General features: G+C 32.8%; 2 protein-coding genes across 2 annotated transcripts; both read right to left on the bottom strand.

The window, feature by feature from the left end:
* Positions 1-1,986: 1,986 nt before the first annotated feature.
* On the bottom strand, positions 1,987-14,704 carry LOC134257008 (uncharacterized). The gene is made up of 7 exons (XM_062739667.1): positions 14,629-14,704; positions 12,804-12,900; positions 6,439-6,935; positions 3,817-4,038; positions 3,392-3,506; positions 2,712-2,864; positions 1,987-2,244 (listed from the first exon to the last, which is right to left on the bottom strand). Exons 2-7 carry the CDS (start codon positions 12,885-12,887, stop codon positions 2,044-2,046), a joined length of 1,272 nt encoding a protein of 423 aa, XP_062595651.1. The 5' UTR covers positions 12,888-12,900; positions 14,629-14,704; the 3' UTR covers positions 1,987-2,043.
* Positions 14,705-15,437: 733 nt separating this feature from the next.
* LOC134257009 (uncharacterized) lies at positions 15,438-25,264 on the bottom strand. Its single transcript, XM_062739668.1, has 9 exons — positions 25,166-25,264; positions 22,698-22,928; positions 22,022-22,330; positions 21,119-21,400; positions 19,710-20,006; positions 17,620-17,907; positions 17,200-17,484; positions 16,105-16,221; positions 15,438-15,966 (listed from the first exon to the last, which is right to left on the bottom strand). The coding sequence occupies exons 2-9, from the start codon at positions 22,837-22,839 to the stop codon at positions 15,710-15,712; spliced, it is 1,977 nt and encodes a 658-aa protein (XP_062595652.1). The 5' UTR covers positions 22,840-22,928; positions 25,166-25,264; the 3' UTR covers positions 15,438-15,709.
* Positions 25,265-25,509: the final 245 nt, after the last annotated feature.

The raw sequence follows: 25,509 nt of genomic DNA, 5'->3' as shown, positions 1-25,509 counted from the left end.
ATCATTATTAACATGAAAAAAATCTAATTTAGTAAATACCATGTAAACAAAAAATAAAGCACTTGTATAATTCATTACATGTAATTATTTTATAATATTTATTAAACTAGAAAACTGATCAGTCAGCAAGGGCCCCGCCATGGGGTAGAATTATAAGGGTGCAGCTTATGGAATGATTAAAAAATATATGACAAATAAGAAACAGCAACTGCATTCTTAAATTTCAAGATAATTCCTGAATATCCAAAAACCTGCTAATAATATCTTTGTATTTACACAAGGCAGTAAAGAACAACTCAACACTGAATGTAATTATCTGAACAATAATGAAGCTTGTGTTATATAAAATGCCAGCCTTCAATGAATGCAAATACATATCATGAAGGCTTGGCCTTAACTTAAAAACAAGCAGCAGTTGCAGACAAAGGTTTTCATTAATCTTAAAGTGACAGATAAAGATAAGCCTTCTAAATTTTCAGCAGCAGACTAGATAATTAATCCCAAGGGATTAACTGTACTTCTCTCTCATCATTTTCTTCTTAATTTGTTAGAACTTTTTCAGTAGTGATAGAATGAGGTTTTTATCTTACTACCTTAAAAATCAACAATATTCTTGAATTTACATGAAGCAAGAAAAAAAAAAATAAATAAAAATAAAAAATATATATCTTCTTTAAACTATTTCTTGTTTTAAGAATTCAATTAAATCAGAACTCATTGTGTAGGGTATTTAAACAAAAATAAACTAAAAACATTTATACTTCAATCCACTTAAATGGGCTTAACTTCAAAACAAACTTCATTTGCAGACAGAGGTGGTAATTTATCTCAACGTGACAGATAAAGATAATGCTTTGGATTTTCTTCAGGAGGAAAGCTAATTAATCCCAAGGGATTCATTCATTGCAGTATTCAGTTTACAATGGGAGCATTTTCAGAAGTTATCTCTTTTTGCCAATTCATTCTTATATAAAGTTAAGGAATCTACCCACCACCCCAGCTCCAAACCAGAGGACATAGTCGATAGAGAAACAAACTTTATCAAAATATGTCTTTTTGCCTACTGAACTACCATACCAAATTTCAACTTAATTGGACAACCATAAAAAAAGTTATTAGGAAAAAACAGAAAATTTGTGGACGGAAGAATGACAGACGGACAGCTAGACAGACAGACAGACAGACAGACAGAGTGATTACTATAGGGCACCAGCAAATCCTTGCGGGGCCCTAATAAATATAATCAAGGTTAAGGTTAATACCTCTTTAATTTTCAGCGGATGTTTATATGATAACATGATTATTACAAAGCTCTCTTTTACTCTATGATGAAATAATGCACAGCTGCCATAAGCGGGTTTAACATATACATGTACAGTATATATATTACATGTAACAAAACTGATGCTAAGTAGCTTTTTTAGAATAATGAAATAATGTTTGAAATGGGAATGGACTAGCTAAGTTTTTGGAACTTGTGTCCATTCCTTATGACATGTTCTAAATAAAATATATGCAAAACAATGTTTGAAATAAAGAATATTTCACAAATACAGTGTATACATGTATCAACAAAATTGAAGTGGTTTTTTTTTTTTTTTTTTTTTTTTTTTTTTTTGATAATCAAATAATGTTTGAAATACAAAAAAATGTTTCACATATACAGTATAAATAAAAAAAACTGATGGTTATTTAGGATTATGAAATAATGTATGAAATAAAGAATATTTCACATATACATTTTAAATCAACAAAACTGGTGTTTTAAGGATAATGAAATAATGTTTGAAATAAAGAGTTGTTTCACATGTACAGTGTATATCAACAAAATTTATGTTTTTTAGGATTATGAAATAATGAAAAGCTGCCTTAAGCATGTTTAACATATACGTACAGTATAAATTAACAAACAGATGTTTTGAAGAAGATGAAATAATGAAGGCTGTCTTATGTTACACATATATCTCAACAAAACTGACGGGGATTTTATGGATGATGAAGTAATGAAAGGCTGTCTTATGTTTAACAAAGATACAGTATAAATCAACAAAACTGGTGTTTTTTAGGATCCTGAAGACACCCTAACCAGAAGAGAAGCTCTGCCATTTTTACCCTGTCCTCGGCTTTCAGAATGTCTAGAGGCTCTGTGTACATTATCTTCCCTGGATCTTCTGTGGAACCTCTCTGCCCTTTACATAGGCTGATGGCATGTTTCTTTGATACTTTCAGTAATACAAAAATTAACTGCAAAAAAAAACAAACAAAAAAAAATCATGACACTCATGTTATACAATGCTAACCTGTGTAACACTCTTTTTTTCTATTTAGCCTTAGAAAGAATGCAAATGTTTGACATTTAATTAATTAAAATATTTTTTCCCTCTGTACTTTAGATGATTTCAACTTAAATCAATCATCTAACCAAGATAACCTTGGAAGGGGGGGCTAGATAGTTTTTTTGTTTTTGTTTTTGCTCTTTATCCATGTTTCTTAGGGATGCTCCATATCATGCATATTGAAATATGAAGAAGTTGAAAATGAAAATTCTATTCCATCCAAAACACAAACTTTGATCATAAAAATCCCCCAAGAGCCAATGGCAAAGATAACCTAAATATACAACACTAAAATGCACAAAGTATGACATGATTTATCATAATAACAAACTTAACACCTATATTTCAATATTTCTTTGTACTGTGTGCTCTTACCTTTGTGTCCATGCAGAGGACTCCTAGACAATTTGGATAAAATACAGAGCGTCTTATCTGACCAATGAGTTCTATTCCAAACTGTCCCATGATTTTGGTCCCAACTAGGTCTTTTATGTCTGTTGTGTCTTGATTAACTGGTGCTTCATGTACCTAAATTAAAGAATAATAAGTGTTAGTACATATACGGAACAATGAACTATGCACTTTAAAGAATTTGACAGTGTCTCATTAACCAATACAAGTATCATATATATTTATCTATTGACCTCACTAGCAAGTTTCATGAAAACTCCTTTTCAAACTGTTACATTGATTTAATAACAAAAAATCTTAAGTTGCTGAGACTCATGACTTGTGCAGAGCACACTTTTACACAGCACAAATGTGCACTATAACACAGCATATGTTTTCTCCATAGTTTTGTGTGCGACAATTGCACAGCACAATCATGTACATGTACAACAAAACACAGCACACATTTCCTCCATACAATTGTGTGGGACTATAAAACAGTAAGTTTGGTTTCAGTAACATATTAAATGCCAGATATGTACCAATATCAACCTCATAACTATAACTTTATAGACCTGTATGCTTCAGATATTTAAGTCTTTTCTGTCAGTTAGATTTCAATCACTTAACATCTTCTATCTGCAGTATAATGTTAACAAATTTACCTCTGTTATAAACAAGAGTTCCTCATCCCTGGACTGAGAATACCAAGGGTAGACAATATCAGGCTTCTTCCTCAAAGTACGATCTTTTAGAGTAAAGGACACCAGAGGGAGTTCACTGAAAAAATATAATGTACTTTTAAAACACAACTTAGACATCACTAAATATAAATTTTCAATTAAAACTTAGTAATAATTTATATTCATACCCTAAAAGAATTCAGAATGATACCTTGAATTTATATGCATTTAAATGTGCAATGAATAAAGGTGATGGCAAACCCAATGGTCTTTAGTAAGTCTAAACAAACAAGCCTAAATTGAAATTTCCAATTCTTGTCTACTTTTCCAAATATTTTGGGGGCGGTTGTTGGGAATGGGGGATGGGGGGGGGGGGGGTCATGTATAACAACAGTTAACAGACTCACCCTTCACTTAAAAAGAAGATCTTTCCAAACACTTTACAGAAGTTCTGGAAGTAATTTTTGCCTGGCCCTCCGTCATTTTGTTTTGATGTAGATATAGGCTCCCTTAGCACCAGTTTAAGTAGTAACTCAGTCTCCCGGGCGAAGTGTCGCGAGGCAGAAATACACAACACAGCGACCTCCAGGGCAGATTTCCCCACAGCTGATTCTAGCGCCCTGCAAAATCTGAACAGTAAAAAATAAATGATTACAATTAATTTCTTCCTTCTTTCCTTTAAATTGTTTTGTTTTCCCTTCCATTCTATATTTCATTAGAATTCATGGAATTAAATGGTGGATCCATATGTAGAAATTTTAACAATTGACTTCTCCTTTTCACTAATGCTGGAGAATTTCAACTAGCTACTCATAATTTAGGATTAGTCAGGGAAATGGAAACATATTTATTTATCTAGGCCTTACTTATTTAAATTTTGGATGATGTGTATATTGTATACTCTTGAATAAATTAAATAAACTTTAGAATTAAAAACATAGGTAATCAGAGATTACAGAGCTCACCTCAACGAATGTTGTCTTTAAGTAAGGCAAAGTCACACAATTAACCAACAAAAAGTGTACATTCCAGAAATGAAAATATTTAAGCAATTGAATACATTGAAATAGACCTATATAAAAAATTTAAACTAGTTGTTCATGAAAATGTAATTAAAATTAAGCATCTGAAGCAAATTTGAGAGTTTTCATCTCCTGATGCAACATTTGTGCAAGTTTGGTTTGGTTTATACAATGTTATATAAGCCTTCAAGTTTTTTGGTAATTGACCTGCACCCATAACTTTTACCTGGTCTATTATCTGAAAAAATGTATGTCGAATTCAGCATCCAAAGTAAGTCCATTAGTGTGCATCCTAAGATGTATCGTCCATGCAAGTTTGCTCATTATAGGGCTCATAGTTAATTGGAAATGATACATTCAGCACAAACTAACATTTTCACTCATCCACAAAATGTAGGTCAGATTCAGCATCCGAAACAAGCCTGATAGTATGCATCCTTAGATGTATCATCCATGCAAGTTTGGTCAACATAGGGCTTATAGTTACTTGGAAATGAAACCTGCACCAAAAACTTTAACCTTATCACTCAACCAGAAAATGTAGGTCAGATTCAGCATCTGAAGCAAGCCCGGTAGTATGCATCCTTAGATGTATCATCCGTGCAAGTTTGGTCATAAAAGAAGTCATAGTTACTTGGAAATGAATTATGCATTAAAAACTTTAACCTGTTCACTCAACCGGAAAATGTACATTGTAGATCAGATTCAGCATTCGAAGCAAGCCTGATAGTATGCATCCTTAGATGTATCATCGATGCAAGTTTGGTCAACATAGGGCTTATAGTTACTTGGAAATGAAACCTGCACCAAAAACTTTAACCTTATCACTCAACCGGAAAATGTAGGTCAGATTCAGCATCCGAAGCAAGCCCAGTAGTATGCATCCTTAGACATATCATCCATGCAAGTTTGGTCAACATAGGGCTTATAGTAACTTGGAAATAAAACCTGCCCAAAAAAATTTAACCTGTTCACTCAACCGGAAAATGTAGGTCAAATTCAGCATCTGAAGCAAGCCCGGTAGTATGCATCCTTAAATGTATCATCCATACAAGTTTGGTCAACATAGGGCTTATAGTTACTTAGAAATGAAACCTGCACAAAAAAATTTAACCTGTTCACTCAACCGGAAAATGTAGGTCAGATTCAGCATCCGAAGCAAGCCCGGTAGTATGCATCCTTAGACGGATCATCCATGCAAGTTTGGTCAACATAGGGCTTATAGTTACTTGGAAATGAAACCTGCACAAAAAAATTTAACCTGTTCACTCAACCGGAAAATGTAGGTCAGATTCAGCATCCGAAGCAAGCCTGATTATATGCATCCTTAGATGTATCATCCATGCAAGTTTGGTCAACATAGGGCTTATAGTAACTTGGAAATAAAACCTGCCCAAAAAAATTTAACCTGTTCACTCAACCGGAAAATGTAGGTCAAATTCAGCATCTGAAGCAAGCCCGGTAGTATGCATCCTTAAATGTATCATCCATACAAGTTTGGTCAACATAGGGCTTATAGTTACTTGGAAATGAAACCTGCACCAAAAACTTTAACCTGTTCACTCATCCGGAAAATGTAGGTCAAATTCAGCATCCAAAGCAAGCCCAGTAGTATGCATCCTTAGATGTATCAACCATGCAAGTTTGGTCAACATAGGGCTTATAGTTACTTGGAAATGAAACCTGCACCAAAAACTGCACCAAAAATGTTAACCTGCTCCAAAAACATGAACATGGCCATTCCTTTGCTGAAATTGCAGCATCTGAAACTTTGACTGGTACAATGAAACACATTAGAAGCATCTTCCATGCATGTCTAATCAATATAGGACATAGAAATACTTAAAAAGAAAACTGCTCCAAAAAACTTAACCTGGGACGCCAACGCCGACACCGACACCGACGCCGACGCCGAGGGTATTACATAAGCTCCCCCAACTTCGTTGAGGTGAGCTAAAAATCATTAATTAGAAACACTTCTTTGAAAACAAGTATCCAATAACTTACAGGTTCTCTGAATCAAATTCCTCTGCTTTTTCCTGCATCCTTTGGACGTCCTCCTTTATCTTCCTAGACACCTCCTGTCTCACCTCTATCACGTCTTTAGCTGAAGCACATCTTATGTCCCGGACTTCTCCCAAATCATAAGAAAATGTCAGATCCTCTTCCATTTGACTCCTCAAAATATCAATCATTCTGCTGGGATTGGGACAGAAACCTTCCCTATTCCTGAAAGCATCCTTCACTTCTTTGGTAAAGTTCTCCAATGTCTCTGGTGTCTTCTCAAAGAAGATGTTTAAGTTTTCAAGGTCCTGACTGTCCCATTGATTTTCTGGGTTAGAGTTCCCTGATTCATCACTTGAAATTGAGCTCCCTGAGCAGCTAAACTCTGTGTCTGACTCAGCTTCACTCAGTGAGGTATAATCGTAGTAAGGTGAAGGTGGCTTTTTCTTTTTTGTTTTTAATTCTGCTTTACTAGAGCCTAGGGTTTCACTGTCTAAGACCTTTCCAAAACAAGAGGCCCACGGGCCTTATAGGTCACCTGAGTATCATGTAACAACTTTCCAGGAATTGTATTTGGTTCGTGTTTTAAGCCAAAAGCCATGAAATTCACGAATTTTGAAAGAGGCACCATTGCTTATCAAAGGGCAGATTTCAAAGCATTAATTTATTTTTTAGTCAAAGTACCCCCTTGGTACCCCTGACCCAGCAGCCCTGAAATTATCTATTTTGAAAGAGGACCCTTTCTTCATTATAAGGCCAGCATTTTTTTATGTTTAGGTTTAGTTATGAACATGAGAATAAAAAAGTCCCAAAGGAAAAGGAAATAAAAAGTTTTTTTGATAAATCAATTATTAACATTTGTACATTCTTTTTTATGCTATCCTAATAGGCTCCTTACCACTGGACACATAATGCTTACAAATAGGAAAGTAGAACATTTAATTGCTTATTTCATCATCTGCCAGTTTGGGCCAGTTATATAAATTTTGTGATGTTGATCAAAATATATTTTAAAAAATCAATTCTTTAAAAGTCTTTCAATACATCAATATGTGTTAGGTGAATGTGTAGACATTGTTCTAAAATTTACTTGATGCCTAAAATTATAATTCCTATCATAAAACAGACAGGAGGTATTGGGGAGTAGGGTCAACATTTTTTCAATTAAGTGTAAAATAATTTTTCTGGCTGATACAAATGATACTACATGCCTGTATATATTTGTATATTCTTGCCTTTTAATAGATGGATTTTTTTTTATTTTTTCACTTCAGGTTATTGTTTATTTCTTCCTCAAATGGACTTCACTTCTCCCATAGTTTTATTCATTACATCTGATGCATAAGCAACCATTTTCTGAAGAATGATGCTTAGACTGTAAGCTATAACAGAGACCTAAACAATGTCCCTGGCAATATGCAATAGCTACCACGGGCAGTTTAAAACCTGGGGGAGGAAAATAATTTACAGTTACTTTTGAAACGAATACATAATTATCTCACCAGCATGTCGTTGTGCAACAAAGTCGTCAGCATTTTATTTGTCCTTAGAACGGGTGAAACGTTTTGAATGGCACTCTTATCGATGAATTTTACACTAAACCATGCTAAATTCTTGGATGTAGCTTTTTTACCCGCCGTTTCATCTAAAAACCGGAAGTGCGAGTTCGTAAATTTGAAATCTCGATCCCGACTCAAATTTGACATAGGAAAGAAAAATTTTTTTATTTTTTTCTAAAAGTTCAAAACCTTGAGCGGAGGGTTTGTAAAACTGAAAATAAAATAAATCCTGGCCTTAGATATGTAATTAGATCATTAGCATATTAACCAAGAGCAAAGGATAAGATGTTCAAAGAATTCATACATTTCATAATCATTAGAGCCCCACCCTAAAACAAGAACCCCTGACCCTGGGGCCATAAAATTCACAAGTTTGGTAGAGGCACTCTTGCTTATCATAACTATGTACTTAGTTAGTTTATTTAATACCCAGGAGCAGAGAACAAGATTTTCAAAGAATTAATGTATTTTCACTATATAGCCAATAGAGCCCCGCCCTAACACCAGAACCCCTGACCCTGGGGCCATAAAATTCACAATTTTGGTAGAGGCACTCTTGCTCATCATAACTATGTACTTAGTTGGTTTATTTAATACCCAGGAGCAGAGAAGAAGATTTTCAAAGAAATAATGCATTTTTACTACCTACTTATTTAGCCCCGCCCTAGCACTAGAACCCCTGACCCTGTGGCCATGAATTTCACAATTTTGGTAGAGGACTCATTGCTGATTACAATCATGCAAACAGTTTGACTGCTTGATGTCCAGGAGTAAAGAAGAAGATTTTTAAAGATTGCACTAATTTTAGTGGTTTTGGCCCCACCCCTCAGGCCCCAGGGGGGCAGGGATCATGAAATTCACAATTTTTGTTCCCCTTCACCCATAGATGCTTTGTACCAAATTTGGTTGAAATTGGTTCAGTGGTTGTAGAGAAGAAGCTGAAAATGTTCAAATGTTAACGCACGACGAACGACGAACGACGCACGACGCACGACGAACGACGACGGACGAAAACAGATAGCAATAGGTCACCTGAGTTTACTCAGGTGACCTAACAAGAAAAAAATAAAAATATCAGAAACTTTAAGCATTTTTGTAAGAGGCCTGTGAGTAAAAAGGCTCACCCTAGTGACTTAATCCATACATGTACTTGAAAAGATTTCATTTCCCAGTATAAAAATGGGCATTGCTTTAAAATTTCATTACTAGAGCTTGATGATTCAAAGTCTTTTGAGAAACAATAATAAAGTGCCACGCCACAGCATGATACGCCCGTCAAAAAATTACAATTATAATGTATCTTAAACAGTTAAAAGTGCAGGAAAATCATGTCAACCTTGATTTTAAGATTTCAATGATTTTTACACACCTTAAAAAATTTGTTTATCCATCTCATGTGGTGTAGGCATTAATTATAACAAATATTGCATCATTCATAGATTTCTATACCTTGCCAAATGCCTATCATGTTAAACAATATCAAATTAATCTTCACAACTTAATCTATACCTAATTAATTTTGGAAATAAAAGGCTGGCCATCAAATATAAACTGACCAACAGTTCTTCTGTCTAATTCCCGAAGGAGACAATTAAGAGCATGCTCTGAAGTAATGAAAGAGACATGCAGCTTGTGAAAGAGACATGTCAACCTTGATTTTAAGATTTCAATGATTTTTACACACCTTAAAAAATTTGTTTATCCATCTCATGTGGTGTACCATTAATTATAACAAATATTGCATCATTCATAGATTTCTATACCTTGCCAAATGCCTATCATGTTAAACAATATCAAATTAATCTTCACAACTTAATCTATACCTAATTAATTTTGGAAATAAAAGGCTGGCCATCAAATATAAACTGACCAACAGTTCTTCTGTCTAATTCCCGAAGGAGACAATTAAGAGCATGCTCTGAAGTAATGAAAGAGACATGCAGCTAGCCTTCCTACATTGAACACATTAATTAATCTTTAACTGGATGCTTGTCTACTCATTACCCATGGCAAAGTGGAAGGCAGTTATTAAGCAGTTTCTTAGCCTTAACAGTTTGAATATTTAAGCAGTCCTAGAGCAGTTACTTAACCTTCCCCAGATTGCTAATGGATGAACAAACCTTTTGCAATCTATAAGCAGTTTTCTTAGCCTTACCAGTTTCTTAGCAGTTCATAGGCAGTTTCTTAGCAGTTCATAGGCAGTTACTTTAGCAGTTCATAGGCAGTTACTTTAGCAGTTCACAGGCAGTTGCTTAAGCAGTTTTTGCTAACTGCTTGTGGACTTCCAGTATACTGCTTATCTAGTTCCCTTTTACCACATAAATATTAATGAGTCACGAAGATGTTTTCTGGTATCAAATTTAAAACAATTAACAATAATAGATCAATTGTTACATTTTAATTTATTGTATTTTGTACAATTGTATAACTACACAATCAAGCAATCAGAAATTGCTATGATGAATGTTTAAAAAATTTTAAACACTGTTTAATGCATCTGTAATTTTACATGTATCTTATTTACATAAACAACCATGCAGTTATACTCACTGACTTTTTAGAAAAAACTTATATATCCCAGGGCATATATATATAATACTCAACAATATACATCACTGAAGGTAAATTAAAATGTCAAAATTAAGTAACAGCAATAAATGTCCACTTCATCCTACATTAAGTCCTGGTTATACAGCAGTCCTATTGCACTGAAGGCCGGTATATTGTTGGGTTTTTCTATCCTTATATAAACCACAAAAGTATTTCAATTGGCACTCTTTTGGTATCAATCATAATTGCTCAGGTTTATAGATTATCCATTGATCTCAGTTGTTTTTTCTTGAAAGAGACACAAAAATTTGTGTATGCAAACTAGATCGAGTCTTGTCCCACTCCTCTTCTAAAAGTCGACTGTAAATGGAAAGGAATTAATTATGAAACAAATTGTAATTAATATATGCCATTCAAACAAAATTAGAACAGAACATGTATTCAATTTATTTCTTTATTAAAGGCCACATATATATTGTATAACTTACCAATTGTTAAATGACTACATCATTTTTTCAATAAATCTAAAGCTTATGGCCAGCAGGCTCCCTCTTCATTGGTTTGTATACCTTTGTCCAACAATACAAATTGGCACCCAGAATTCAATTTTGGCGGTCAGTTGTGGGTTCCTGTTGTTTATATTTGTTGGAACATTGAGCCCAACATTAAATTTCTCTTGAACCCAATCAAATTATACAAGGAAACTGCTTATATACTGCTTACAAAACTGTTTAGGAAAGCTGTCTTGTCCTCAAGCATATGCAGCTAAGTTATAACTGCTAGGGAAACTGATTACTGCATAAAAACTGCTAAGGAAAACTGTTTACTCCCAAGTCCCTAGCAGTTACTGGGGAGCAGTAAAAACCAAACTGCATGAAACTGTTAGAAAACTGCTACAAATTTGAAAAACTGCTAAAGAACTGTCTAATAACTGCCTATATAGGCAGTTCACTTTTCCATGGGTACTCCCAAAAGATTATTGGATCTGCACTATCTACCATAAAACATTTTTAAAACGTATAAAACATCAATGATTTTTTTTTTTTTAGATTTAATGTCAGACAGTTAATTGTTAATATGCAATTCACATGGACATGCAGATTCAACCCCTACCCCCATAAAATTAATTTTTAAGTTCACAATATTATGTAATAGTTTAATATGCAATATCAAATTAGTTTTAATTACTTCTCATCAAATTCATTTTAAAACTTTGGCTATCCAAGAAGAGCTATTTTTAATCCAAAAGGCTTACCCATTTGGCCCAATACTCAAGGGATACAGATAGCACTGATGCTCTTACAGCTACTCCTCACACTAAACTCATTAATTTCTCTCTCTAATTTGACATGCAATTTTCTGTTATCAAAATTCTTCTTGACCAGTGCTTGATAATTAGACTCATGGGAGTGGTGGAATTTCTCTAACATACATTACATTTGTTATAGATTGCTGTCAAGTATATATGCTAAAAAAATAAGTATTTTCTTAATTTAACATTTTTCTAATAAGGTTAGTGCAATAGTTTTACATTTTTTTGAATGTGTAAATGAATAGAAAAAAAGACATTTCTTTTTAAAAATTCCACTTAAATTAAAGGTCACAGTGACCTTGAAATAGGTCGCGACACACCTTCTACCTAAGATGCATAAACTGGCCAAGTTTGATGATTCTAAGTCTAATAGTTTTCTAGTTATGAACCGGACAGGATTTTTCCATATTTGGCTATAACTTTTTAATTATAGGTCAGAGCGACCTACTTTTTGTCCGCGACACACCTTCTACCCAAGATGTATCAGCTGACAAAGTTTGATAACTCTAGGCCTTATAGTATTCAAGTTATGAGCCGGACACGAGAAAAGCTAACAGACGGACAGACAGACAGACAGACAGACAGACAGACAGACGGACAGACACGAAGCCTATAACATAATACGTCCCGTCTTAAGACGGGCGTATAAAAAGTAGATACTCCCAATACATTTATTATGTAGGGGGAGCTGCAACCCCAATCCTTATCCCATTCTCCCTCAGTCTGCATTCTTAGGGGCCTGTTTTTATATGTTAGGTCAGGCGTTTTGTAATACAATAACATATAGACATGTAGAACATGAATTGAGCATGTTAAGCATGCACACAATGCAATTTATTCAAATACAAAAATGCATTTTAGAGCAATGTTTTATCTTTCATCTTTAAAATTTACAGAATTTTGTTTTATTAAGTTGATGTTTTAAATTAAAAGATGACGATTCTCACCAACTTCAGATTTTCATCATCTGGATCACTCGCCTTCCTTTTCCGAGTTCTCTCGGTTAAGGTTTTAGGTCCCATCAAGGCCATTTTTCTTTATCTTCTACAAGTAACAATAGATCCATTAACATTTTTCTATTGCCAATAGATATACAGGCAATAATTTATGACTTAAACTTTTGTTTCTCTAAATGTTCTTGATCTCTAAGTGTCTTTGTCAATTTCTTCAATGGGATAAAATTGTTATTTACCAGTAGACACACACATATGGGCAATACAGAAATGTATGGGATCCTTGCCTAAATAATGCATTTTTTCAAGGAAAATTTCATATTTCCCCTCTATTATTCAGTTTAATCTACATATCTATATCATGAGACGTGACAAACTAGAAATTCCAAATGTTTCCTGAGGTTTGAAGGGATGGATCCCAGTTAAAACTGGAAAGGTATCGGATCCACATCAGCACTTAGTATCTCAAAAGTTTGCACCATGTAAGATTCTCTTATTTTACGACTGATTAGCTAGGCACTGTCCACTTTGTGACTCAAACCTACAACCCTCAGAATATGAGATATAAAGTCCAACGCTCTACCGACTGAGCAAGGGTTAATTTTTAACCCACTAGGAGCATGGCCTCACTATTTACAACACATATAGCCACTTTCTTCAACTCTGTTACAATTTCATAAAGATAACTCTTTGCATTTGGAAGACATACGAAAATGTTACAGTAAAACTTGGTTATAGCAAAGTCCTTGGGACCTGTGTAATTAATTCGCTATATCCATAATTCATTATATCCGTAAAATGAAATAGTATAGCTATATATATAGCAAATTTGCAATAGGCACATTTTCCTTGAAGTTTTACCTAAGAGTGCAATGATAAAGCGTTTGTCGGTATACCACGGTTTATTTTTCCATGGTTCAGTTCGTTCATTATACGTGAAACTGATACCATGGTTTGGTTCAATCGGTCCGTAATTATCCGATTCTTCCCTTTTTGTTCATCATTTACAATTAAAAAATGGCTTCCGCACGAAACATGAGGTTAGCGTAATGAGCATTTGAAAAAACTTTTGAGTTTTAAGCATATGATCATGATGATGACAAATGTCTGACTTTTTAACCCAATATGTCATGTATCGTGATACATATCGTACCGTGAACTGAATACTGTGAAACGTATCATATTGTGGGGTAGGCGCATCGTTGCACCCCTAGTTTTACCGAATATGTTAGGGAAGCATAACATAACAAATAACATACTTTGGATAACAGGGTTTTTTTTTTAATGAATTGAATTTTAAATAAAAATACTTACTGAAAATAAAGTCAGATCAATATATCAAATTTTAAGATGCTTGAAAATTCGTTATAAAAGATGTAAATTGCATTATTTTTAACCTCTACGGGATTCAAAATTACTTCGCTATATCCGTAAATTCGTTATATCAAAGTTCGTTATAACCGTAAAAATTTTACAAAGAATTGTGAAGAATATGGCCGCGGGAACCACGAAAAACTTCGCTATATCCGTGAATTCGTTATATCCGTGTTCGCACTAAACGAGTTTTACTGTATCAACTTCTTATAATTTTCTGCAGTCAGTATTAAACATCGATGGTCAATTACTAGCTTTGTTGCTTAACTTGATTATTTACCTAAACATTTTAAAATTCGATTCAAATGAGACATACACATTTAGTCATTTATGCAGACACGTCTCTATCAGATATTGTGTACGTTCAATACGTTATTTTCCAAAGTCCAAACAAACAAATACGAATCATATAAAAATATCATTTTAAAAAGATAAACTTCCTTACTTTGACATAATCAAATAAAGGAATTTGTCTTTAAACCAAAGTGTTTAGTGTTATCAGATTCTACTTCTTCAAACTTTTGTCAGCCCGTCGATTGTTTTGAGGAGTAAGTAATTTTGGAATTTCAAACCCGATTTTTATTTTTTTGCAAGTGCCATGTAGGTGTCATCTTCGCGACGATGTGTAGGTGTATACATACGGGCTGCGATATTATGCAATAATCCCAAATTCCTATCAGTCTATGTAAAATGATTCAAATATCAATTATAAAACTGTATATCTTCAGTTTTCATGATATTGAAGATAAAATTAAAGGACACAAAAAAATGAATACTTTTAATACATGTACAAACAATTTTCAACTCTGAAAAAACATGCAGCTGCAATAAATTAATACGCAATATACTTTTTGTTGCACCATGAAGATCGAGGCAGAATATGGTACATTTAACATTCACAATCATGACAGTAAACATTGTATACATTGTATCTACATCCACTGAACATGCTGATTGAAATAAATAATTATATATACCCCCCACCCACCCACCCCACCCCGTTGATGTTCACTCTAGAACCATCATGATTTTTAAAATCCCACGTTGAAATCTAGATATAGAGTTATTATTTAGCCACCCAGGAGAGTTCTTCATTGTTAATTTATTGGACAAGAAAAAGTGTAAATTTTAAATTATAAATTTTACTTTTATAACACAAAAGCATAATAATGCTGTATTCAAATTTTATTTCATAATGCTATGTACATTACAAATAAATTTACATAAAATTAATGAAATAACACAAAAGCATAATAATGCTGTATTCAAATTTTATTTCATAATGCTATGTACATTACAAATAAATTTACATAAAATTAATGAAATATACATGAACATCAGCGGGTCTGTTAATCTAATAACCGTAAAAATGTTTTTTGCTATATATTAAAAAAAGACGGTTCTTTCTGAATACATAAAACTCATTAATTTGTGAATAAGTATTTTTTTCCTCTCAACGCTGTTTACTGAAGATTTTCTCAGGGATTTCCTTGTTGGTTTGGGATTTAGTTGTCGGTTTGAGATTTTCAAAGAGATTTCTTTGTTGACTGCAGATTTTCATAGATATTTCCTTGATCCTTGTTGTCGTTACTCCGGCCCATCATAAACTGTCCAGACTTGGTCATTCGGATTTCCCCAGATTCTCCAAAAGGCAGAGTTTCGTATTCACCACTACTCCCCCCTCCTTCACGTCGTTCTAATGTATCATCATACGTCGCTGGATTCTCTGTGTTCACTGTCTGTTCACCGACTTGTGGCTGAGTAGTTTGTCTTCCGTATGGGGCTATTTAAGAATTTCAAAACGTTGACTCATTTAATAATGATGAATTATTTGTATTGATCAAAGCTATCAGTTTGAAATAAATTAAATGATACTAGTATTTGTTGTAATTATAATTCATCTATGCTAAATTATACTTACATTTCCGTATAATTATAACCACGGCCAACAATATCGATAAAGAAGCGAGAGTACCAATAAAGGAAATCCAGATCTCCCGTTGTATCAAAACAGTCTCGGGAAAGCCTGGTTTTACTTCTGTAATGTTTTTAAAAAAATCAAAATTTATTCCGTCCTCATTGAAAACAATGAAACATATCGAGATAACGAACCGTATTTAAGATCAAAATTCCATAAAACAATACAAAACAGGAGCAGAGCACACACTGACCTCCAAAACATCAGAGGTGGGGTCATTTTAGATTTTATTTTTATTTCAATAATTCAAGAACACCAAAAAAATGAACATTCATATTGTATTTTTATCTGTAAAAAAATTCTCTTATTTAAAATTATATGTCAAAGTCCATCTTGAAGAAAAATATTTTATATTTCACTTACAGTGTGTATTAACGGAAGCCCGTTGAGGCCAGTGTCCTCTACAAAAATTTGAATTTTTCAATTAAAATTTGTATAAATTTTAATTGAAAAATTCAAATTTTTGTAGAGGACACCAGTCCAGGGAAAGAAATATTTTTTATTGCGTTTAAATGCAATAATTATTGCGTTTAATCGCAAAACTTTGCGTTTAATCGCAATAATCATTGCGTTTAAACGCAAAACACTTTGCGTTTAATCGCAAAAGATTGCGATTAAACGCAATCTTTTGCGATTAAACGCAATAATATTGCGATTAAATGCAATAATTATTGCGTTTAAACGCAACAATACTTTTGCGTTTAATCGCAATAATTTTTGCGAGTAAATATTTCTTCTTCTGAACTGGTCTCAACGGGCTTCCGTACTTGTTCATCCTTGCACATATATTTGTTCAAGAGTTCATATATAATAATTTTTAAAAAGTCCGCCACCATTTTATTTTGCCTCTTTCACTATGGTCACTAGTCGGCGAATTTAAGACATATCAATGAATTCAAAGAAGTCAGTACTTGGAATTCTTAATCAGAACTCTGAATACTAGTATGCGAATTTAAAAGGGGCAAAACAGTTTTGAAATGGCGAAAATAACACGTGACGAAAATAAAACAGTGTACAGTAGATGAATAAAAGGAAAACCTATTATCCTGATGCTTGCTAAGTCGACGTCATCGACAAAAAGAGTGTAGTTTCCAAGAAAGCTGTCATTATAGATGGGGATTGTACTGTATATCCAGTGATGAAAGAAATCACTTCCTCTAGATATCGTGGTGTAGAAGGCCTCAGTGGGAACCGCTCCGAGCCATTTGACGGAGATCGGCTTAGGATTGGAGATAATTGGAACATCCACGGTGATGACTGTAGGTAGATCTTCTACTTGGTACGTTGATTTGAACTCGAAACGTTTGTCCAAACGAGGTTTACCTGGAAAAGATAAATGTACGTACAAGTAATGCATGAATGAATTCCTCCGACTTTCTCACTCTGTCTCTCTCCCCCCCCCCCTTTTTTTTCTCTCTGAAATACTAGTATTATATGTATGATCAAGGCAATACTTACATATAATATTCATAGTGAATATTGTAGATTTGCTTGCAATTTCTTTCGACGTTCCTTCACATATGTAGGTATCTGTATCGGCACACTGGGTTTCTTTGATAGATGTGTAGTTTAACCACTGATCCACACTGGTCCCGAGAAGGTGGTTCCCTCGGTCCCTGCTGATGGTCACTGCTGGGACGGGATTTCCTTCCACGAGACACGATATTTGTAGGGTCTCATTTTCCGGTATGTCTGTTACATTAGCAGCATCTACTCCATTTATATATACCTTCGGTGTAGACAAATCTGAAACATTTAGAGAACAAAACAGATATTTATAAAAATAAATAATTTTATGGTTCTCAAATTGAAATTGAATTGAATTTGGCAAGCTTTACATCGGACATATTCCAAAAGACAATGAAAAAGACAATCAAAAGACCAAAATATTTAATTTCTTTTTAATAAAGAGCAAGAGCCATCTTATGCATAAAATGGCCCTGTACTTATATAAATTAATTAACTGTCACCCTCTTTCCCATTTCATAAATCAAAATAAAGTAGACACTTGGTGCTTTCATTTTCTATAATAAAATTTCGTTTTGAGAATCCAGATATTGGAAAACAGGTTCGAGAAATTGCAATGTTCTTGAAATTTGCAGAAAACATGCGTAATTGACTGCCTTCAGCAAAGAATTACATGTATAATATGAGCACAGCTCACGATCCACAAAATAAAACAAGTTTTTTGATCTTCAGAAACAGAGCTTTCGTTATGTATTTGCATATTTTGGATCAGAGGTTGTGCTTTATATGAAATATTGAAAAAATGCTTTAACTTTAGGTCAATTTCAATGGAATTTACAGGATATGAGGAAAATGACGCATTTTATGACGTCATAATGCATTGACTAGATGGAAAATTATGTCACTATTAATAGATACGTGGTCACCAACACTCCAAGTGATTATCGGCCGCAGCAGCGGCCGATCTATTTGTGGTTGTGTTAGAAAGAGCACATGGGGAAATGAGACGTTATTTTTTTATTACTTCAGTAAAATATTTCTGAAATGATAACAAGTAAAAATCATGAATGAAATATTTCAAAAACTTGCTTTAAACTTAGTATTAATTGTTTTTATTATATTTCAATTTCATTATCATTTCTCATCAGATAATTGATCATTTGTGGTTATAGAAAAAGAGTATGCAATAGATACTCCCCAGCCTGGGAGTGTATAAAATATGAAAGGAAATCGTCATGATTTTCCGGATAATGACATGGTAAAAGTGCATGGTGAATAAAATTGAAAAGTTTTTCAAACAAGTAAAAATTGTTTTGAATATATGCTCTACAACTGCAAGTGACACAAAGATGTTTTCTACATTTGCACTGCGGTTTCTTGCAGCATAGCCTACACTGCTGAAGCAAAGGACATTATCACGTGACCAGGGTATCAGCACGTGATTCATCCTGAGAGGCCTACATGTATCTTCATTTTGATGACAATTACTTCTTATCATTCATCATCGACTTTTTTAACATCGATGAAACTATTTATGAGCAAATATGGTAAAATGTCTATTTATTTTCTTTTATTTTAATTTTTTATTTTGCTTTGCAGACAGTCTGAAATAAAAATGGTCCAACTATTTCTTGACGTGCTTTCCTTGAATGGACGCTTTTAAAATTGTAAATGATTTTTTTAATGCTTTTTGTTTGCGGCCGATATGATGCTTTGCATCAATTTTACTTGTAAATACTGTATTTGCAACCTAAATTGAGCGGTTTTGATTTTTCAGAAATTCTCAGGGCCAAATAAAGCACAAAGTGGCTCTACCTCATTAAAGTAGTGAATTGGATTTGTTATCAGAATTTTCTTATTTTATCAAAAGCATATTTTGAATACATAGAAACACAGATATCCGTGTTAAATATCAGATACTAGTATATAGACAAGGTCCACAGTCATTACATATGTATCGATCATGCAATATTGCAGACATGTTTCTAGCTAATGTTATCGCAATGGTAGACGTTTCACCAGCTTTATTAACCTAAATAAGAAATCTACTTCTTCATCAAATCACCAAAAAAACCACGTACATTGAATGTCTAACTTTATTGTGATTGTTTCCACTTTGTCATCTAAACCTTCTGCAACACACTGGAACAATCCATGTTTGCTTCTGCGCACTTGTAGTTCCGGTAATAGCTTAGACGTTTGTCCTTTGGTTGTGATACTAACATACTTCCCTGATGATTCCATGTATTTCCATTGAACATTGCATGGTGGATTACAGTCCACTGCGCAGACATACGGACCAAAGATGTCATTTTCATGTAAAGTTATGTTGTCGCTGATCGGTGGTGATATATTCATGTCTTCTAGATCTGGACCGTCTGAATGTAATACGTGTACACGTATTTTCATCACATTACAATGGTTTGAATATTATTAGACAACAACAGTATAGAGTGAGAATTTCAACAAATCAGTTACTGGATTGAATGTTTCATCAATTCAAAAGAAAACATTGTCATATGGAATTCATGTAAGGAAGCCCATCAAGGCAATTTCAGAGAAAAAAATCTCTTTTATTGACTTTAAAGGGACATGAACACAGTTTCAGCCACCAAATTCCAATTTATTTTCCTTTTTTATGTTTACAAATACTTAACTAAGGTATCTTTAATGGTAATCAAAAATTTTAATTTCAGTTGTCGAGATGCAAGATAGATTAAGGGGTCCAAACCTTCGCTATGTAAACAGGATTCGTGCCATGTTTGTTTACATAGGTTAAATATATTTTCGTTCAAAACATATTAAATAAATAAGTCAATTTTCAATATGATTAGACAGTTTCTAGTGATTTCCTGAATCTTGTTTTGTTATAAATATTCTATTTGCTATATGTAAACAAAAAAGGGCACACATTTTGTTTACATATGAAGAATGTTAAGTTCTGTATCTCCTTTTTAAATCAACAAGGGATGTTCAAGTTTTTGCCGATCTTTTTAATCACCTTAATTTGGAATTGAAAACATTAAAATTGATTTTTTTAAAAAAATCAATTGAAACTGTGTCCATGTTTTTTAATGTTCCACGCAAAACTATTGCGTATAAATGAAAATACTGCCTTTTAACGCAAAAATTACTGCATTTTGTGGCAAAATTATATCGTTTATATGCAAAAGATTGTGTTTCATGCGATTAAACACGAAGTATTTTACGTTTAAACACAATGTATATTGCGAGTAAACACGAACATTACTGCGATTAAACGCAATGTTTTGCATTAAAACGCAATAACTATTGCGGTTGAACGCAAAATAAAATTTAACTCTCTATATAGACCTTAAAGGGCTTCTGTGGACATGAAAACTTGTACACGTAATTCATCTAATACATTTTGAAATTTGGTTGATTTTTGTTGCAAAATTTTATTTTATCGAATATATATAGGCTTACAAAGCCAAGCTCACTGTAATTTTTCTCAGAAAAAAAACCTTACAGAGTGGGTTGATTTGCAGCCGCTCACTCTTCACAGACATGAGTGTTTCCTTTGCTTGACATGACACATAGCTGTGTTTATCGCCCTTCTCTATGGGAAATCTGTAAATATTTCCCGTAGTTTCTCCCACCAGTGTGTTGTTGATGTACCACATGTATGACAAGGGAGGCAACTCTTTGTAATATGGTGGAACTGAAGTGGATTTACTGTAGCAGCTCACCGATGCGTTTTGTCCTGTTTTGAGGGTCAGATTTCCCTTTATCACGGGTTTAGTTGGATTTCCTAGGAATAAAAATAGGAATACGAAAAAAGTAATTTTCACATTTTTTGATATACATGTACACGTGAGAAAGTCAAGTCATCCATTTTACCTATAATTGCAAAATTTTGATATACATGTGACCGAAATAGAGAATATCCATGATACACTTTTAATTTTGCTTATGGTAATACTTTTTCTTTTATTATAACACTTTTTTTTCACAAATGTTCGAATTTACTTTAATTTCAAATACGTGAAATAAAATTTAAAAAATGCAAAACGAACTACTTTAATTTTGATCTAAAATTTAAGCTTTGTTAACTGTAAGGAAACAAAACGGTCATTTTTAAAAGAAAAGATTGTTTGCCCTCACCCTACAAACTGGCTAAGTACATACATGTATGACCCGATTTGAAATTTGTTAAGCTCCAGGAAATGGTCCTTCTTTTTTTCTTTCAATTCCTATATGAAATTTTTATCATCTCAAGAACAAGTATTTTAATTTTATCTGAATATATTTTGAAAATTCAAATGATTTTTATAATATTTCCCTACATTGTACATACCGACCCACTTTCTTTAAACTTTGAGCCAGGAAAGGGCAAACAAATATTTATTTTAAAGACAGCCTAACTGACAACCTTTGACCACAAGAACCACGCCCCCTCCACACCAGGACTCATTGTTTACAGTACATCCGGAATAGAATCCAGCGTCTCTTGTCGTAATGTTCCTTATCTGGAAATTTATGTCTCCGAGGTCAAAAGATGTTTTGGGATAGACGTATTTCGATGGATCATATATTGATATATTATCTTCATTTGCAGTAAGAATTGGCCTTTGTAAATCGTCGTATGTGTGGGTTATTTCATACATTTCGCTCAGAGGAAAGGCATCATTAGTCCAAGATATATTCTTCGTGTCTCCTTCATTAGATTCCGTTACATGAACTGTGGAATCAAGAAATCAATCGATAAAATATAGACCGCCAGTTGTTCATATTATGAATCGATTTTCTTTTCTACTTTAAATTAAATAATTTTTATATATGGGAAAATGGAAGTTCTTTACACTCTACAATACAAAAAAGCATCTCTTATTTTTCAAATATATATTTTTCTTTGTCTAACTTGCGTTTAGTTAAATAGTTTATTATCTTATGTAGAAAAGGTGCTAAAAAATAAAAGATTTTGTTTATCAAAGTATGCATACAAATCATCTGACAAGTTTTATAATATTCCTTTGTCAGAAAAAAGAAGAAAAAGTCAAAAGCACACAATGTAAAATTGTAGCAATATTAGTTGTTTCCAGACATACCTTGGATATTGTAAAAGACTCGTGTACCATTTTCCTTATAATCGACGACTCGGATTTTAGTAGAGTTGTACTGCAAAATATCTTCTATAATGTATTGTTTTCCTGTAAATATCATCCATTCACTTTGTCGAGGTCTTACCATCAGATAAGTCAGAGGCTTTGAGGAGTCGGTAGGAATCAGCACCAGATCTCCGTTTTTATATTTTGCCGATAAATATAAATTATTTTCTACTGAAACGAAACATATGGAGATAAAGAAGAGTATTCATGATCAGAATTCCATAAAACAATACAAATTAGGAACAGATCAAACAAGGACCTACAAAACATCAGAGGTGGGATCAGGTGCGATAGAGGAATGAGCATCCCCTGCCGACCGGTCACTCTTACCATGTTCTGCTTGTCATGATCAATACATATATAGGACAATACAATTGCAATAAATGTACAGGAATACAATTCAATATATATTTTTAATCATAATATGTTCTGGAGTTATGAATTTAAGCATGAGACACTGCATACTGTATCAATATTTTCATGTTCAAATGTTTTTAAATAATTATCTTACATACGTCACTTGCAGAGTTTTGAAATTTAATCAAAACTATTTTATAGGATATTGCGTAAAATTACATCCTCATACGTTCAACAAAATAGAAACGTGAAGTTCACATTAAATATTAAGTAATCATCTAACCTATTTAAATCCCATGTACTTTTCAGAGCATTTATTATCATGCCCATTTATGAGGTTCGAACACTTCCCAGCGAGACATTATCGAAAAGGCTATAAAAGTTACAAGCAAAGATGTTTAGTATTTAAAATCAAGTCCATAATGAAGAAAAATCTAATTTAGATTGAATTTATAATTTACATTTAAAATTTGAAAGTATGAAAGTATTATAAACATAATGTTTAATGTGGCATAAACCTATCTAAGTGTAATTAGAAAATACAATAAAGCATCTTTTCAAATCAAAAAATCAAATTGTTTTCTGTGCTTGTAAAATATGTATCCATCAGGTAATGATTATATTTTCAATTATTGCACTGAAAAATGTGATGGATATATCTGAACAAAATATTAGATAAATGTTTCTAGAACAATTCTGCTTCTGAAAGGACTTTGTTTCAATAACCAATATTTGCCCCCAAATAAAACTTTGACGAAGTAAAACTTAATTATGTTCTAAAACTAGTACATGCTGACTTCAAACCACTGATGATGTTTTGAAAATGACGTAAATGTATAATTTCCATGATTTCTACAGAAACATGCAAAAATATAACGTCAATATTTTGAGTAAAAATCTTTTGTTGTCGATTATCAATTTCAATATTGCGATATAATGATGTAAAATTTGATATATCAATTAAATATGCAAATATGTGTGTGTAAACCTCACAAAATGCTATAGCTAAAACTGTTGGAATATTGTCCATTTTGTCCTATTTTTAAAAAATAATGCAAAATCCGACTAGTTTGCACGCATAAAAACAAAAATTGTCAATAATCTACTTTGAAACTATAATATGTTTTGTTTATTTATATTTTTCATACAATTTATACAATACAACACATTTTACATGTAAGAATGTTTTAAATTTGATTTTTGTGGGGGCAAAGATATGCAATATACCGAAAATAGTTCTTTCTGAAACAGTTAAAAGACTTGTACGTATTAAAAAAATGATCAATTATTTCAATTTTCAAAGTGTAAAGGAATTAGTATAAATGTTTTAGGCAAACTTATATGAATGAATGAAAATATTGGTACATATATTAGAAATTAGAAATCAACATCTGTAATTAAGTTAGATTTGTTTGAACTTGACTATGGTATAAAAAAAGTCCCCATTAAAGACCTTTACATTCTGACAAGACAATCCATTGAATTTCATGGGAAAAATGTCTTCAGAAAGTTTGCTCTCTTATCCGAGGGATATTACACCTTAATATCATGTCTATTCATGAGTTTCAAACACTTCACTTTCCCTTGTTAAGTAAAAAAAGAGAAAGCTATGAAAACTACAAGCAAAGATGTTTGGTATCTAAAAACTAGTCCATAATGTAGAAAATTCTAATTTAAATCTAAAATTTAAATATGCACTCAAAAAGTATTTAAACAATTAAATTCCGTAAGGAGGGCATCCAATCACAAAACCCCTGAATATTCTGGGGGTATATATGCCTAGGAAGAGAACACCCATATTGAGTGGTCACACAGTGTGAGTTCTATATACTGATCAGGTTGATGTAACATTTTGCAATTAAGTTAAGAAACACTGTTATTGGTGTATTTCAACACTAAGCTGAAGGTTTTCTATATAGAATATGTTTTGTTCTATACCATGCCAATTCATTCCAATACGAGATAGCTTGTGAACGACATTATTCAGACCAATAATCCCTGTTAAAGATACTAAAAGTATTTTAAAGACAGTAATAAATATGTATACTTACAACTGAGAGCAGCTATAACTAAACATTACATGCAGAAAAACAAAAAATATAACTTTGAAATATTCCATAAATTCTTTAGTTGTCGAATATCAATAAAATGTTTTTTAAGAAATAAAAATTTATAACTCTGACCAAAGAAATTATGTGTAAACCATCACAAAATGTTTAGAAAGATGCACTCAGAACTATATGCGAGTTATATATTTCTTGACATCAAAATCACCATTGAAGGCAATTTTTTAAAATATTTTTACATAAGAATTTTGAAAGAACATCAAAAGGAAGTTTCAAAGTGTCATAAGATTTTTTTAAATAATTTGGATTTGGAATGGCATTTACAAGTA

The sequence above is a fragment of the Saccostrea cucullata genome, unplaced genomic scaffold (assembly GCF_032062105.1).
Source record: "Saccostrea cucullata isolate Sc308-1 unplaced genomic scaffold, CSIRO_AGI_Scuc_v1 ctg1528, whole genome shotgun sequence".
NCBI lineage: Eukaryota > Metazoa > Mollusca > Bivalvia > Ostreida > Ostreidae > Saccostrea > Saccostrea cuccullata.
The sequence above is the reverse complement of the archived record's forward strand: the minus strand, read 5'-3'. Positions and strand labels throughout refer to the sequence as shown.

Excerpts from the sequence above, each read along its gene's own strand:
- LOC134257008 (XM_062739667.1), bottom strand. The coding sequence starts at position 12,887 with ATGGCCTTGATGGGACCTAAAACCTTAACCGAGAGAACTCGGAAAAGG. Across the intron at positions 2,865-3,391 it reads AACTCTTGTTTATAACAGAG|GTACATGAAGCACCAGTTAA; the intron begins GTAAATTTGTTA and ends TCTTTAATTTAG. Across the intron at positions 2,245-2,711 it reads TCCTCTGCATGGACACAAAG|TTAATTTTTGTATTACTGAA; the intron begins GTAAGAGCACAC and ends TTTTTTTTGCAG.
- LOC134257009 (XM_062739668.1), bottom strand. The coding sequence starts at position 22,839 with ATGGTAAGACCTCGACAAAGTGAATGGATGATATTTACAGGAAAACAA. Across the intron at positions 17,908-19,709 it reads AATAAAGTTAGACATTCAAT|ATTTGTCTACACCGAAGGTA; the intron begins GTACGTGGTTTT and ends TAAATGTTTCAG. Across the intron at positions 16,222-17,199 it reads AGCAAGCATCAGGATAATAG|AAGTAAAACCAGGCTTTCCC; the intron begins GTTTTCCTTTTA and ends AAAACATTACAG.